Source organism: Pseudozyma hubeiensis (assembly GCF_000403515.1).
Source record: "Pseudozyma hubeiensis SY62 DNA, scaffold: PHS23, whole genome shotgun sequence".
NCBI lineage: Eukaryota > Fungi > Basidiomycota > Ustilaginomycetes > Ustilaginales > Ustilaginaceae > Pseudozyma > Pseudozyma hubeiensis.
Genome location: NW_012133805.1, coordinates 215,122 through 231,430, shown reverse-complemented (window position 1 = coordinate 231,430; position 16,309 = coordinate 215,122). Strand labels below are relative to the sequence as shown.

At 57.0% G+C, this 16,309-nt stretch overlaps 7 protein-coding genes across 7 annotated transcripts; 5 read left to right on the top strand and 2 right to left on the bottom strand.

Annotated features, from left to right (window-relative positions):
• Positions 1–883: 883 nt before the first annotated feature.
• PHSY_002433 (hypothetical protein) lies at positions 884–4,480 on the top strand (the record flags this gene model as incomplete). Its single annotated transcript, XM_012333057.1, has 2 exons — positions 884–3,243; positions 3,550–4,480. 2 exons carry the CDS (start codon positions 884–886, stop codon positions 4,478–4,480), a joined length of 3,291 nt encoding a protein of 1,096 aa, XP_012188447.1.
• A 156-nt stretch (positions 4,481–4,636) lies between these two features.
• On the top strand, positions 4,637–5,071 carry PHSY_002432 (hypothetical protein; the record flags this gene model as incomplete). Its single annotated transcript, XM_012333056.1, has 1 exon — positions 4,637–5,071. The coding sequence occupies one exon, from the start codon at positions 4,637–4,639 to the stop codon at positions 5,069–5,071; it is 435 nt and encodes a 144-aa protein (XP_012188446.1).
• A 1,161-nt stretch (positions 5,072–6,232) lies between these two features.
• On the top strand, positions 6,233–11,068 carry PHSY_002431 (hypothetical protein; the record flags this gene model as incomplete). Its single annotated transcript, XM_012333055.1, has 1 exon — positions 6,233–11,068. The coding sequence occupies one exon, from the start codon at positions 6,233–6,235 to the stop codon at positions 11,066–11,068; it is 4,836 nt and encodes a 1,611-aa protein (XP_012188445.1).
• Positions 11,069–11,248: 180 nt separating this feature from the next.
• Positions 11,249–12,290, top strand: PHSY_002430 (hypothetical protein; the record flags this gene model as incomplete). The annotated part of the gene is made up of 2 exons (XM_012333054.1): positions 11,249–11,435; positions 12,094–12,290. The coding sequence occupies 2 exons, from the start codon at positions 11,249–11,251 to the stop codon at positions 12,288–12,290; spliced, it is 384 nt and encodes a 127-aa protein (XP_012188444.1).
• Positions 12,291–12,426: 136 nt separating this feature from the next.
• Positions 12,427–13,113, top strand: PHSY_002429 (ubiquitin; the record flags this gene model as incomplete). The annotated part of the gene is made up of 1 exon (XM_012333053.1): positions 12,427–13,113. One exon carries the CDS (start codon positions 12,427–12,429, stop codon positions 13,111–13,113), a length of 687 nt encoding a protein of 228 aa, XP_012188443.1.
• A 288-nt stretch (positions 13,114–13,401) lies between these two features.
• Positions 13,402–14,553, bottom strand: PHSY_002428 (hypothetical protein; the record flags this gene model as incomplete). The annotated part of the gene is made up of 1 exon (XM_012333052.1): positions 13,402–14,553. One exon carries the CDS (start codon positions 14,551–14,553, stop codon positions 13,402–13,404), a length of 1,152 nt encoding a protein of 383 aa, XP_012188442.1.
• Positions 14,554–14,979: 426 nt separating this feature from the next.
• On the bottom strand, positions 14,980–15,903 carry PHSY_002427 (protein rds1; the record flags this gene model as incomplete). Its single annotated transcript, XM_012333051.1, has 1 exon — positions 14,980–15,903. One exon carries the CDS (start codon positions 15,901–15,903, stop codon positions 14,980–14,982), a length of 924 nt encoding a protein of 307 aa, XP_012188441.1.
• Between the last annotated feature and the right edge of the window lie 406 nt (positions 15,904–16,309).

Sequence of the window (16,309 nt, the reverse complement as noted above, 5' to 3'; positions counted from 1 at the left end):
AGTTGACAGTCGTCTGGACTGAGGTTAGCCTCGTCCAACGTTTTTCAGCGCTGGACCTCCACTCTTTGACCAATCACAGACTGCTTGCCCTGTGCTGCGGATGACACTCTTGGAAAAGAGACGGAAAAATGCAAAGCCTAGCATCTTCCACACTGAGCCAGCTGCTGCCTCGATCACAGATCCTCCGCCTCACAAGACTCGTTTTCCGTTACCCACTCGTAACACGTGCAGCCGTGCGAAAGAACTCGACAATTTTGGTAGTCCTACATGCGAGGAGAGTAGTTGGGCAGCACAGCACGTTAAATTTGCGAAAATTTTGGACGGCTCGAAGACTATACCGACAACCGTCTGATTTTTGAGTTTGAACTGCACTGCACTGCACTGCACAATTGAGTGTGGCCGCTCTGCGTGTCACACGCTGCCAAATCAGGTCTAGAAAAAAAGTGTTCTTCTCGTGGACCAGGAATTTTTTTCTCGTCCTGCAAGGCTCGAGTGCCGAGTTGGTCTCGGTCCAAGATTCTTGTTCTTCCAATTCTTCTTGTGTGAGTGATTCTCATCCTCTCTGACCTTCCTTCCGCACATCACCCTTCATCCCCGCCATTCACCCTCTTGCACCTCTCACACTCCATTAGCGGAATCTGAGAGGCATCTGTCAACGATCTACCCCCTTCCTTCACCATCTCTTTCCGGGTGTCTGCTACCGCAGCGACACTGGACGTTGCGGGCGACCACACTCACGCAGTCGCTCGAGCCGCCATTCTCACCGACAGGCGCCCCCTTCTCTAGGTTCTGCAATCTTCATTCGAGCTCATCCGCTCGTATCCCTTCATCATGGATGTAAGTATTGCCTTCTGCTGTTTCCGCAACCTTGCATTGGCTCTCAATGCTGTTCGAAGCGCATCTCAAACAGATCCTTACTGACCGCAGAGCACCTTCTTTTCCGCAACTGCAGCCCTCTTTCGTACAAGGGCTTCACGAGCTCTTGAAGCAGAGCAACGTACCCGACACCAACACCGTCAAAGCAGCAACCGAATCCCTCCAGAACAACTACTACAAGAACCCACAATGCATCCCTGCACTGTTTGAGATCCTCGCCACCTCTCCCGACCTTGCTGTCCGTCAGCTTGCCGCCGTCGAATTGAGAAAGCGCCTGGCAAAGAGCGGAGGCAAGGTTTGGACAAAACAGTCCGTTCAGGTCCGTGACGGTATCAAGGCAAAGCTTCTCGAGGTCGTCACCAATGAACAGGCCGCTGCCGTCCGAAGTGCAATTGCGCGTGTCATCTCCGAGATCGCAAAGCGCGAGCTCCCCGCCGGTTCCTGGCCCGCACTGCTTCCCTTCCTCTTCCAGGCCGCCGACTCTCCCAACGCGACCCACCGACAGATCTCGCTCTTTGTCTTCTACACTGTCCTAGAGACCTTTGTCGACGGCGGTGAGGCTCTCGACAAGCACCTTCCCCAGATCATGCAGCTCTTTGCCAAGAGCTTGCAAGACCCGGAATCGCTCGAGGTCCGCGTCACCACCGTCCGTGCCCTCGGCAAGGTTGCGCAGAACCTCGAGAGCGACGCTTCCGCCGACCTTGCTGCCATGCAGTCCGCCGTGCCCCAGATGGTCGGCGTCCTCAACCAGTGTCTCGAGCAGAGTAACCAGGACGGTGTTCGTCAAATCCTCGACGTTCTCGAGGAGATCTGCATGCTCGAGGTCCCCATCATTTCGAACCACATTGCAGAGCTCATCGACTTCTTCCTTGCCAACGGTGCCAACCAGGAGCACGAGGAGGACCTCCGTCTCATGTGCCTCAACTCGCTCATCTGGATCTGCTCCTACAAGCGCTCCAAGGTGCAGAGCCTTGGTCTTGCCAAGCACATGATCGTGCGTCTCATGCCCATCGCCGTCGAAGAGGACTCGGACGATGTCGACGAGGACTCGCCCTCGCGTCTTGCCCTCCGTGTCATCGACGGCCTCGCCACCGAGTTGCCTCCTAGCCACGTCTTCCCGCCTCTTCTCGAGCAGATGCAGGCCTACATGGGCAACCAGGACCCACACCACCGCAAAGCCGCCATGATGGCCTTTGGTGTCTCGGTCGAGGGCTGCTCCGAGTACATTCGCCCGCACATGAACGACCTCTGGCCCTTTGTCGAGGCTGGTCTCAAGGATCACGAGGCTGTCGTGCGCAAGGCTGCCTGCGTTGCTCTCGGCTGCCTCTGCGAGATGCTCGAGGAGGAATGCGCTGCCAAGCACGCGACCTTGCTGCCCGTAATCATGGAGCTCGTCAACGACCCTGCCACTCAGCGATCCGCCTGCACTGCTCTCGACTCGCTTCTCGAGGTCATGGGCTCCGACATCTCCCAATACCTGCCCGCCATCATGGAGCGTCTTGCTGGTCTCCTCGAGACTGCCCCCATCCCCGTCAAGGCTACCGTCACCGGTGCCATCGGAAGTGCCGCTCACGCATCCAAGGAGGGTTTCCTGCCGTACTTTGACCAGACCATGCAGCGCATCAAGCCTTTCCTCACTCTCACCGAGGAGGGCGATGCCATGGACCTCCGCGGAATCACCACCGACACGGTCGGCACCTTCGCCGAGGCCGTCGGCAAGGAAGCTTTCCGCCCCTATTTCCAGGACTTGATGAAGCTCGCTTTCGAGGGCATGGACCTCAACAACCCGCGTCTGCGCGAGTGCAGCTTCATCTTCTTCGCCGTCATGTCCCGCGTCTTTGGCGAGGAGTTCACCCCCTTCCTCCAGCACGTCGTGCCCAGGCTCATCCAGTCGTGCCAGCAGTCGGAGCACGACCCCGTTCCCGGCGCTTCCGGTGACGGCACCATCAACGGCATCGGCATCCCGGGTATCAGTGCCGGTGGCGACGACGATGATGACGATGGCTTTGTCGACATCGACGAGCTCAACGACGCCTTCCTCAACGTCAACTCGGCCATCGCTATCGAGAAGGAGGTCGCTGCCGATTCGCTTGGCGAGATCTTTGCTCACACAAAGTCCGGCTTCCTCCCCTTCCTCCAGGAGTCGGTCGAGCAGCTCGTCATCCTGCTCGAGCACTTCTACCAGGGCATCCGCAAGAGTGCAGTCTCAGCCCTTTTCACCTATATCAACACGCTCAACGAGCTCAGCAACCCCCAGCCATGGCAGGCCGGTGTCCACGTCAAGGTTCCCCTCAACGCCGACGTGCAGAAGCTCGTCAACGCTGTCATCCCCGCCGTCATGGAGATGTGGGAGAGCGAAGATGATCGGTAAGTTTACAGTTGAAAAATACAGACACGAGACAGAGACAGGTGCAGGACGTGGACTCTTCGGCTGGCGCTGCCCTCCAATCTAGGTGACAGCCATCAACTACAGGATGACAACATTTCTCAGCTCACAATGACGTCCGTTATAGGAGCGGTCGAACGACTATAATCTTTAACCTATTTTCACTGACCTTTCGGCGACTAGTCCACGTCTCAGCATCTGCACTCGCATCTCGAGCCACGCTATCGTAAAGCTAGGGCAGCCCGAACTGACATCGTGTTTACATCATGCATCTGCCATACGTACAGAACTGCTGCTATCGAGGTCTGCCAGTCGCTGGCCGAGTGCCTTAACAAGAACGGCCCCGCCATTATTGCGCCCGACCACCTCGACACGGTATGCACCTACACCATCATGATCCTCGAGAAGAAGAGCCCACCTCAACTCGACTCGGAGATCCCAGAGGAGGAAAACGAGGAGGCATCCGAGTACGAGTCGGTCCTCGTCTCGGCTGCTTCCGACCTGGTAGGTGCCATGGCCAACGTGCTCGGCGCCGACTTCACCGATCCTTTGAAGCAGTTCATGCCTCAGATCATGAAGTACTACACACCAGGACGTTCAATGAGCGACCGCTCCACGGCCATCGGCTCGCTGGGCGAGATCATCACTGGAATGAAGGGCGCCATCACTCCCTTCACGCAAGACATCCTTTCGTTGCTCTCGCGCGCGCTTTCGGACGAGGAGGCCTCGGTTCGATCAAACGCCGTGTTTGCCTCGGGTGTGTTGATCGAGAACACGCAGACCGACCTGAGCCCGCACTTCCCCCAGCTGCTCAACGCTATCCGACCCTTCTTTGAGAAGAGCCAGAACGAGTCGGACGAGGTGCAGACCGCACGCGACAATGCCTGCGGCTGCCTGTCGAGGATGATCATCAAGAACGCCGATGCGGTTCCCCTGGACCAGGCTCTGCCCATTTTGTTCTCGTCGTTGCCGCTGCAGAAGGACATGGCCGAGTGGTCCCCCGTTCTGCGCTGCATGATCGACCTGATCCAGGCCAACAACGCGGTAGCGTCGCAGAACATCGACACCATCCTCCAGCTGTTTGCCCACGTGCTGGCAGGCGACGAGGACAACCTCGGAGCGCTGTTGCGCGGCCAGGTGTGCGGATTTGTGAGCCAGCTCAACACGCAGATCCCCGACAAGGTGCAGGCTGCCGGTCTGCAACAGTACCTCGTATAAGGCGTACGGTTTTCTCATCCTCCTTCTCTTCATATTGCATAACATACCCGAGTAGTGTTTGTATACATTTGCTCAACTGCACTCAGCGTCCCCAGTCTCGGTTTCCTTTTTCTTCTGGCCCTCGATTCCAGCCTCTCTTCGCTCTAGACGTTCCGAATGGCAGTCGCGTTTCCGATTCAGTGCTTTGTTTGTGTTGCTTTGGTGGCGGTGCGTGCGAATGATGTGCGGACGCAGCCTGAAAGACGAGGCTGCCCGCCGAAGCCAACGTCGATTCTGGGGTCTTACGATTCGACACCGAATTTGAGCGAGAAGAAAACCCCAACGCGACTGCACCGCCTCCTCGCGGTAGGGCAAGCCGTGTTCTTCCCTTTCTCTGATGCCTACAAATATTTGGTTCCCGCATCCGTCAAGGCTCAACAGTATCTGCCTCTTCTTCGAGCTTTGCTCGCCGCCTTACTACGCAGGCAGTGCAAAGGTGATGGTACCGCAACAGCCAAGCGCGATCGCAGTTCGACTGATGAAAACACTGGAAGACTGCTGAATACAGTTTCGGGCCTGTCAAAACGCCTCGCTCAAATACGAAAGGAGTGAGTCCCGGTCTGTCTGTACGCGAACGCGCTCAGCTTTATTTTAGCTAAAAGTTCACAACCAGAGAGTCCAACACTTTTTGATCCGCTCTAACGGCGCTGGACCCTCGGCGTTGAAAGCAGCCTGTGTGGCGCGTTCCGCAAGATTGAGTTGGCAAAAGAAGAGGGAAAAAATCGCGACTCACCTGCAAGACGAACGGTGCGCTGGCGCGAGTGCATGTCTTTTGTGTTGCATTCATTTGGACGGTCAGGTGTAATACGGTGCAACAAGCAAGACAAGACCTGTGCAAGAGCGTCAGAATACACTGCTACTCTGCCGCGCCTCAGTTGCGTGTACGGGATCTGGAGAGCCGTGGCTAAGTAGCAAAGAGCAAGAGAATCGAAGAAGCGGGAGGCTAGCCTGCGTGTGAGTGTTGCTGCAGGCGCGTGCTTGCCGGTTGTTGGTGTGAGTGTCCAAAGCGTGTGAAGCGTGCGAAGCGTGTGAAGTCTCTGCGTGGGCTTCGGGCCAAGTCTCAACGAGCTGCAGACTGGCTGAATTTGGTTTGGCTCGGAGGCGCTCGCTGCTGCGTGTCACTTTTGACTCTCTGCCCCCGGTCCTTCCTGAAACGCAGATGAGGACACCAAGCGACTTTGCCCGCCACGCTTTCGCGCTTTTCCGCCAAGTTGCTTCTGCTCTGTGCTCCGCTAGCTCGGCACTCTATCCTCACGTCTCGCCATCGTCTCACCCTTTGCCTCTCATCTTTCTTTCTCCACCTCTTTTGTTCATCGGGGCTCGCATCGCAAGGTAGACTCGAGTTGCCTGGCTAGACGAGACCGCCAACATTCTCACCTCATCGATTGTGGTGCCGTTCCCTTTCCTTCCTTCACAACGAGAGCAGGCTTCTCGACAGCACGCTTGACGAACCCTCCCGCGGCGTCGGCAGCTCCATCGTCGCGTGTAGCAGCGACAAGCGTTACTCAGCGAGTCACCCCGGCGGTCCTTGGCTCACCTTCATCGGCCATTCCGATCGCTCGTCGGCGGATACTACTTGTACACGAGCAGTGCGCCCTTCTCTGTCACCGGCAGGTCCGAAAAGGCGGTTCTCACGACGCTTCTCTCCTGGACGAGGTGTAGACCGCGACGCGCATTCCTCTTCCACATCACACAGCAGCAGAGCCAGCAATCATGGCACCCGCAGCTGCCGATCTTCTCGCGGCGTTTGTGCCCGGCACCAGAACCTGGTTCCCGGACAAGGAACTAGGCTGGGTCGGCGCAACGCTCGCCAAGCCCGTCACAAAGAGCGCTTCCGGCGATATCACGCTCGAGTTTACCCTCGATGACACGGGCGCGACAAAGACCGTCACCACTTCCGACGCCAAACTAGCAGCAAAGGACGGCGAAGACCAGCTGCCACCGTTGCGCAACCCGCCGCTCCTTGAAGCCACCGACGATCTCACCAACCTGAGTTACCTCAACGAACCTTCCGTCTTGCACACCATTCTCAACAGATACTCGCAGCGCATCATCTACACCTACTCCGGCATCGTGCTTATTGCCGTCAATCCTTTCTACGGTCTCAGCCTCTACAGCCCCGAAATCATCCAGGCCTACTCGGGCAGACGCAAGGGCGAGCTCGAGCCACATCTCTTCGCCATCGCTGAAGATGCCTACCGATGCATGATCCGCGACGAAAAGGACCAGACCATCGTCGTCAGCGGTGAGTCTGGTGCCGGTAAGACCGTCTCTGCCAAGTACATCATGCGCTACTTTGCCACTGTCGAGGATCCCGATCGTCCCGGCAGTCGCAAGGCTGGCTCATCAGGCAAGGACACCAGCGGCATGAGCGAGACCGAACAGCAGATCCTGGCCACCAACCCGATCATGGAGGCCTTCGGTAACGCCAAGACGACCCGCAACGACAACTCGTCCCGATTCGGAAAGTATCTCGAAATTCTCTTTGACAAGAGCCACGAGATCGTCGGTGCCAAGATGCGTACCTACCTCCTCGAACGCTCGCGTCTTGTATACCAGCCGGAAACCGAACGAAACTACCACATCTTCTACCAACTCTGTGCGGGCGCACCCTCCTCCGAAAAGAAGGATCTTGGCCTCGAAGACGCCTCCAAGTTCTTCTACCTCAACCAAGGTGGAGCCGGCAGCCACATTATCAACGGTGTCAACGATGCAGAGGATTTCAAGGCGACACAAAAGGCGCTCAGCACCGTCGGCCTCACCATCGAGCGTCAGTGGAACATCTTCCGTCTCTTGGCTGCGCTCCTACACCTCGGAAACGTCAATATTACTGCTGCACGAAACGACGCCGTCCTGGCCGACGACGAGCCGAGCCTCTTCATTGCCACCCGCATGCTCGGAATCGACTCGTCCGAATTCCGCAAGTGGACCGTCAAGAAGCAGCTCCAGACCCGAGGCGAAAAGGTGATCTCGAACCTCACCCAGGCGCAGGCTATCGTGGTACGTGACTCGGTCTCCAAGTACGTCTACACTTGCCTCTTCGATTGGCTTGTCGACCAGATGAACCGCTCGCTTGCGCTCGGATCCTCCAAGTCGCGCGAGTCCATGATCGGTGTCTTGGATATCTACGGTTTCGAGCGATTCAAGGTCAATTCGTACGAACAGTTCTGCATCAACTACGCCAACGAGCGTCTCCAGCACGAGTTCAACCACCATGTCTTCAAGCTGGAGCAGGAAGAGTACCTGCAAGAGCAGATTTCGTGGACTTTTATCGACTTCTCCGACAACCAGCCATGCATCGACATGATCGAGGGCAAGCTTGGTATCCTCTCCTTGCTCGACGAAGAGTCGCGTCTGCCTTCGGGTTCGGACGAGTCGTTCGTCCAGAAGCTCTACACCCAGATGGACCGACGACCCGAGTTTAAGAACGCTTTCAAAAAGCCTCGCTTCGGCACTACTGGCTTCACCGTCTGCCACTACGCTCTTGACGTCGAGTACTCGAGCGCAGGCTTCGTCGAGAAGAACAAGGACACGGTCCCCGATGAGCATCTCAACCTCCTCAACAATACCAGCAATCCCTTCCTCAAGGAGGTCCTCGACACGGCCGTCAACCTGCACAAGCCCGACGACCCGAACGAATCTTCCGCCGACTCGGCGGTTGCCAAGCCCGCACCTCGCAAGTTGCCCGGCGCCAGCATCAAGAAACCTACGCTTGGTTCGCAATTCAAGACGTCGCTCGTCAGCCTCATGCACACGATCGACAGCACGAACGTCCACTACATCCGCTGCATCAAGCCCAACGAAGCCAAGAAGGCCTGGGAGGTCGAGCCGCAGAACGTCCTCGGACAGCTGCGTGCTTGCGGTGTGCTCGAAACCATCCGCATCAGCTGTGCTGGTTACCCGTCGCGCTGGACGTTTGCTGACTTTGCCGAGCGGTACTACATGCTCGTCTCCTCCGATCGCTGGAACATGTCGGACATGGACAAAGTCAAGGCGCTGGCCACCCACATCCTCACCACCACCATCACTGAGAAGGACAAGTACCAGACCGGTCTCACCAAGATCTTCTTCCGAGCCGGCATGCTCGCCCAGTTCGAGCAGAGGCGTACCGACCGCCTCAATGCGGTCACCACCGTCATCCAGAAGAACCTGCGTCGTCACGTCCAGCAGAAAAAGTACCAGGCGATGCGGACCAACTCGGTCAAGTCCCAGTCGTGGTGGCGAATGCGCTTGGCGATCAAGCATGTCAACGATCTTCGACAGGCCACCGCCGCCACCAAGATCCAGACGATCACGCGCGGCTTCCTGGCGCGCAAACAGTACCAGACGACGCGCCAGGCCGTCATCAAGATCCAGAGCGTCGTCCGTGGACGCGCCGTGCGATCCACGTACAAGACGGCCAAGATCGACTTTGCCGCTGCACGTCTCCAAGCGCTTCTGCGCGGTGCCATGGCGCGCCGCCAGTACCGCAAAGAGAAGCAAGGCGTCATCCACCTCCAGTCGTGCTACCGTCGTCGCCTCGCCAAAAAGGAGCTCGTCGCCCGCCGAAACGAAGCCCGATCCGTCTCGCACTTCAAGGAGGTCTCGTACAAGCTCGAAAACAAGGTCGTGGAGCTCACGCAGAACTTGCAGAAACGCATCAAGGACAACAAGGAGCTCTCGTCCAAGATCAAGGCGCTCGAAGCCCAGATCCTCACGTGGCAAGGCAAGCACGAGGAAGTCGAAGGCAAGAACCGTGGCCTCACCGAGGAGCTCGCCAAGCCTACCGTCGCCATGGCCGAGTTTGAGGCGCTCGTGGCCGCCAAGAGGGAGCTCGACGCCAAGCAGGAGGCCTCGCTCAAGCGCATCGCGGAGCAGGACAAGCGCATCAACGACCTCACCGCCGAGATCGAGCGCCAAGCCGACGAGCTGCAGGCGCGGTCAGAGGCCCTCAACGGCGCCACCAAGTCGTCCGAGGACGACGTCGCCACCATCAACACGCTTCGATCCGAGGTCGCCGGCCTGCGCGAGCAGCTCAACCGTGCCAACGCGCTCAACACGCTGCAGAAGAACTCGCAGCGCATCGAGAACGCCGCACCGCCTGTGTTCAACATGTCGACCGGCAAGGAGAACGGCTATGCGGCTGGCGGAAGCAAGCGCCGTCCTCGTCGTCACAGCGAAGCTGGCCCGTGGAGCGATGCCCCTGCTGGCCGCGACGAGCACGAGGAGGCCATGATGGCTGCCAAGCGCAGCGCTGCCACCGCCAACCGACATGTCTCGGTCGCGTTTGGCCTTGAGGGTCATCAGATCCCCGGCTTCGGTCAGCGCAACGGCTACGACGACGAATACGATGAGGACGACCCGTCCGAGGAGATCATCCGCATCCTCGAGAACGAAGAGCAGCTCGACGAGGACGTCCTCAATGGGCTCATCCGCTTCCTCAAGGTGCCGGCACCGAGCCTGCAGAACCCTCCGTCACCCAAGGAGGTGCTCTTCCCGGCGCACCTCATCTCGCTGGTCACCAACGAGATGTGGAAGTACGGGCTGGTGCGCGAATCGGAGCGCTTCCTCGCCAACGTCATGCAGACGATCCAGCAGCACGTCATGTCGTTCCAAGGCGAAGAGGCCATCATCCCGGGCATCTTCTGGCTCTCCAACGTGCACGAGATCCTTTCGTTTGTCTGCATCGCCGAGAGCGACATGCTGCAAGGTATCGGCCCTGGCGTCGACGGGGCCGCCCGCTCGTTTGAGTGGGGTGACTACGAGCGACTTGTCACCATCGTCAAGCACGATCTGGACTCGCTCGAGTACAACATCTACCACACGTGGATGCAGGAGGCCAAGAAGCGTCTGCACAAGATGGTGATCCCAGCCTTGGTCGAGAGCCAGTCGCTGCCCGGCTTTGTGACGAGCGACCACTCGGGCCGACTGTTCAACCGATTGCTTTCGAACAACTCGACGCCTACGCACACGATGGATGACATTCTGGGCATCCTCAACAAGGTGTGGAAGAGTCTCAAGAGCTACTACGTGGAGCCTTCGGTGACGCAGCAGGTGGTGACGGAGCTGCTGAAGCTGATCGGCGTCACGAGCTTCAACGACCTGCTGATGCGAAGGAACTTTTGCTCGTGGAAGCGCGCCATGCAGATCCAATACAACATCACTCGTATCGAAGAATGGTGCAAGTCGCATGACATGCCCGAAGGCACGCTGCAGCTGGAGCATCTGATGCAGGCGACCAAGCTGCTTCAGCTCAAGAAGGCAACGTTGGGCGATATCGACATCATCTACGACGTTTGCTGGATGCTGACGCCGACGCAAATCCAGAAGCTCATCTCGCACTACTACGTAGCTGACTACGAGAATCCGATCTCGCCCGAGATCCTCAAGGCGGTAGCATCGAGGGTGGTGCCCAACGACAGGAACGACCACCTGCTATTGCCGCCCGAGGTGGACGAGGCTGGTCCGTACGAGCTGCCGTTGCCGAGAGAAGTGACGGGCATCGAGACGTACTGCCCGGCGTACATTTCGGTACCTGCCATTCGACGCTTGGCGAGCCGCGTAGCGTAACAATGAGCCCCTCTACCGCATTTTCTCGATTCACTCTGATACCACTACAGCAACCGACCCCTCTCCCATCGTGTATATTTCGTCGCGCTCTCTAGATCCGAAACATAGTCATCCCGATTGAAGCACTGTCTGCGCCACGGCCTCCTTGTCGCGATTGCATTTGAGGATAACGATGAATTGATGCTCACTCGCAGAAGTGGGATCGATCGGGTTGCAGCGGCCGAGATCGAAATATCGAATATGCCACATGGCGGACCGATCACACTCACCATACAGAGTACAGGAGCGGCAAGTCGGGGCTGTGAGATCGAGCAGGGAGGACGCGTCATCTCGGAGCTCAGGGTCCAGAACGACAGAGAAGCTCAAGGTATGTGAAAGAGGATTTGCAACCGCAAGATTTTCGTTGGTCGTTCCTGAGCCACAGAAATTCGGTGACCTAGGCCACATTTCTGTGTGGAGGTTGATGCTCCAAAAACTCAAAATGGTGAAGGTTTCGCCACAAAAAGCGTCAGTCTCAGTCAATTTGAAGTCTCAGCCCGCGCCGTTGACTCAGGTTTGGTGAGGATTTGTGTGGAAATTGCGTGTCGAATTGTGTCGATTTCGATTCGAGAGACTCAGCTGCTGTCGCAAAATTTTCGACCCATTCCGAATTAGGCTAGTGGCCTAGATAAGACAGAAAAAATATTTAAAACAGAACAGCACAGCACAGTGAACAGTCTCGACCTGCAACGGCCCAACGGGTGAAATTGGGTCCCGATAGTTTCAGACTCAGCCTAAGCCAGGAAAGTCTAAGTGACGCGTTAGATTGGCCTCGCTTGCATATGGCGCATGTCGCTGTCTCCTGTTGCGGGCGTTAGAGTGTGAGAGATAAACCAGCGTGCAATCACAACATTACTGCGCTCCGCTGTGCTGTGGAGCTACGCAATTGCCAGCTCGCCTGACCCGAGTCACACACGCACACACAGCCCCCGCCTAGCATGTATAAGACCTTGCCACTTATCTCTCTGCCCCCCCACCATCATCAGCATACACCGACACCTACGTTCAAGCCATCTCGACGGACTTCCCTCGTCGACATCGCCATCAGCAACTTCCAGCGTCCTCCATCTGCCGTACGCCGCGGGCTCCTCTATCCCGCATCGATCTGCAAGTGAAGCCGCAGCAGCGAGCCACTCTTGATTCAAGTCAACCCAGCATACTTCAGCCCATCGTTCGAACCTAGCTCGCATCGTAAGTAAGCTGCTCGGCGTTCATCGCACCGCTTCTTCTGTCATCTCCCAGCCCAGGCATCTCAGTGGCTAACCCTCGATCCTCGTATTGCGCATCTACTGGCACCCGCCATCATTTGACCCGGACAGATGCAGATCTTTGTCAAGACTCTTACCGGCAAGACCATCACCCTCGAGGTCGAGTCCTCCGACACTATTGACAACGTCAAGGCCAAGATCCAGGACAAGGAAGGCATTCCTCCTGATCAGCAGCGTCTCATCTTTGCCGGAAAGCAGCTCGAAGACGGCCGCACCCTTTCGGACTACAACATCCAGAAGGAGTCGACCCTTCATCTCGTACTCCGTCTCCGCGGTGGTATGCAGATCTTTGTCAAGACCTTGACAGGCAAGACAATCACCCTCGAAGTTGAATCTTCGGACACCATCGACAACGTCAAGGCCAAGATTCAGGACAAGGAGGGCATCCCACCTGATCAGCAGCGACTCATCTTCGCAGGAAAGCAGCTCGAGGACGGCCGCACCTTGTCGGACTACAACATCCAGAAGGAGTCCACCCTCCACTTGGTGCTCCGCCTCCGTGGAGGCGCCAAGAAGCGATGCCAGAACGGCGCAGGCTCTGAGGGTCAGTGCAAAGACGCAGCCATCAACCTGGTCGGAGAATGCCCCCACTGCAGCCTCAAGTTTTGCGGCAAGCACCGTTTGCCCGAACAACACAAGTGCGCACAGGTAGAGCAGGTGCGCAACGCCGCTTTCGCTGCCAACAAGGCCAAGCTGGAGAGTGAGCGTACGCAAGCCACTCGTGGTCTCGCTCATTGAGCGTCAGCTTGTGAATGGCTCTTTCAGCCGCCTTTCTCCTCCGTCCCTCGTCACAGCATAATCTCAAATACCACAACGTCGTCTTTCAAGTCATCATTGCACTGTCCTTCGTCCTCCGTACCTTTCTTTCTTGCAACACCCTTATCTGTATTACTAGCTTCATAGAGACTCATCAACTAGAGATCTTGTTTCGCCTGGCATCGTGAGTGCGCCGAGAGGTGTGTGAGAGGCGAAATTTCGACAAGGTGAGGCCGTACGTGTTGGGATGGCAAGATGTTATCAAGCTGATCAACGTGCGCGTTTGCGCGGCTTGATGTCCAACTCTTCGTCGCTCTCGTCGTCCTCGTCCTCTCCTTGCTCGTTGTGTGACCGACGTCGAGATGGCTGTTGCAGAGGCGTCTGTTGGTGATCAGGTTCTGGTTTGACTCGAGTAGATCTTCGCGGTGTTGGCTCGTCGTCGTCCTCGTCTTGCTCTTCGTCGTCTTGTGGTGTTACGGCAGTTCTCGTATGTTGCTGCTTTACATCTTGCTCTTCCTCCTCCTCGTTTTCTTCATCGTCATCTTGCTCGGACGCTTGCCGTCTCCCGCGGCGCTGCGGTGGCTCAGCCTGTGATGCCTCACCCTGCGAGCTGAAAAAGCCATCGTGATCGGCCGTGCTCAACCGCAACGCCCTCGGACCGATGGGACGCGACTTCCACACCCTTCCGCAGTCGGAACACGAGAACCCGCCGGCCAATTTTTGCAGTGCATCGTCGTCGTCCACGGCTGAGCCGATGGTGTTTCTCGCGCAGTGCAGGTGGTACCTCGTCGTACACCCACGCGAAGTGTACGAGCATCCAACGCCTAGCGTGACGATGTCTTTGCAGTGGGAGCAGGTGTGGAAGTACTCGTCGCCAAATTCGTTCTGCAGGTAGTTGCGAAGTTCGAGTAGCGCTCGTGTTGACAGGGTGTAGATGCCGTCGGAGGAGTAGTCGATCCAGTTGTGATCTACGAGGTTCTTGAGCAGTTCTTCCGTGGCATCTCGAGTCAGGTGGGTTCGGAGTTTGCTTCCTAAGCGGACCGCTTCAAGCGATGGTATCGCATACGCTTCCCTCCTCGCTTTGAAGATCTCCTCAATCAGCTTCTTTACGAACGCAATCTCGTTACTCGAGTACCGTGTAGCGCCCTGAACCAGCGCGTCGTCCTTGGTGTTGACCAGCGCGAGCATCGTCTGCCCCGTCTGCTGGTCGCGAAAGTTGCGCAGCTCAAGGTCGAGAACGGACAGGTGTTTGGCGGCTTCGTCGAACATGGTGCGGTAGGCTGCTTCGGTGTACTGCAGGTCGAGGATGGTGCAGCATCGTTTGTAGAGGTGTTTGGCGAAGGGGGCGGGTACGATTCGGTGGGAAACGATCGATTGCAGCCATGATACGCGAGCGGTGGCTGCCTTGTCGACGTCGGACATGGCGCCGAGCGTAGAAGGTGAGGTGTATGTGCTCGATGCGCAGGGTGAAGGAACGTGTGAAGGGAGGCGATGGGATGAGGAGCGGAGGGAAGACGGCAAGTGTCAAGAAGCTGCTCGAGATGCGGGTGTGGAATTTCCATAAGTGCTGAGTCGGTGCAAGTGTTGGTCTCGACCAAAATCTGACCCGCGCGCCGTGGACCGCGTCTCGCTCAGGGTTTCGAGGGATGCCGCGTAAATTGCATCCGTTGCGAATTGACAGTTGATACAGGACGACTGGCTCCCAAGCCCTTCAGAAAGGTTGTCTGCGGATTCTTCAGCGGATCCTCCTTCGCATCAAGGCTCAGTCATAGATGTCACTGTCGAATCGCTGACTCGAGCCAAGACCAAGCGACTCGACGGCGTGAGATCTGGCTCTGTCCTCAAGCTTCATCGAGAGCGCCTTTCGCCGGGAATGCCAAGCGCTTCTCCCAACCTTTGATCGTAGTTGCGGATCAACTGCTCGAGACGCTGAACGTCTGGCTGCTCGCGCTCGCCAAGAATCCGACTTTCAATCCAATTCTCCAGGTAAATTGTCCTGACGTCGCTGAAAAGTTGACGCAGTTCCCGCATGTCTTTGATTGGAACAAGCGGCACCACATGATAGTTGTCCTTGTGGAAGTACAACTGCGTCGTAGGCTTCGTTGATGTGCTGTCTGATGGCGCGTTAGGAGACCCAGCAATGGAAGACTCGTTCTTGACCGACGGCGTGTGAACGAATCGCTCCCGTTGGAATACCACAAGGGCTCTGTCTAGGTCTTTGACATCAAGCGAGGACTGCGATGTCGGCGGCGGGTAAGCCATACCAGGAGAAAGTTGTGTCGTGCCTGCAGAGTACAAGGGCCCCAAAAGGTTCTCGTTAAAGCTCTCTTGCGGAGGAGCGGAGCCATACTCCTTGTGCTTGTCGAGCGGACCGCCAAGAAGACCAGAGATCTTTCCAAACACCATCTGATCCGCATGTTCAACGTCGACGCCTTTATGCAAAAGCTCCTGGTATGCACGAACGTTCGACCTCTTCAGCCAAACACCGCTGCTGCACGCCTTCTTGATCCTCCTGCATCTCTCACAGATCCACTGCTGCGTATCGGCCGCAGGGCTAAGGCAGGCCGTGTGGTTGCGTGCCTTTGTGCAATTCAAGCAGTCGACCCAATGTCGATCCAAAAGCAGGGCCCTCACAGTCTGCAGGTCGGTCATACGTCTCTTGCCATGCTGATCACTCCGAGAAGGTCCGTGAGAGTCAGCATCAGCCTCAAGCATTGTGTTGTAGCTTCGTTTGAAGTGACTGCCTTGCGACGAAGAGGTAGATGATCTCATTGTTGTCAATTTCTGCTATTTGGACGGTATGGCTGGAGAAAGTATGATGGAGTACGGGAGGAAGAAGCAAAGTGCGGAAAGGCGTTCCTTTATACAACTCAGCAGGCTCAGCACCGAAAATCGTGACACAGTACACCTTGACTATGACCAAGTGTCTGCGCAACGCGTGACGATCCGCAGTAAATCCCACCCTGCCTTGCAATCCCTGTTCAGAGGTATCGGTGCCTTCGCTGCGGAAGTGGAATCCAAACTCGAACACAGCCGCAAGTATCTCGTCACTCGACAACCTTGACGACAGACCTTTTGAATCTCGATCCTGCGTGTTCGACGTCGCTCAGCAAGCACTACAACATATCAATATCGTTGGAGTCGCGTCCGTCGAGCTCTGCACACCCGCACTTCGGCA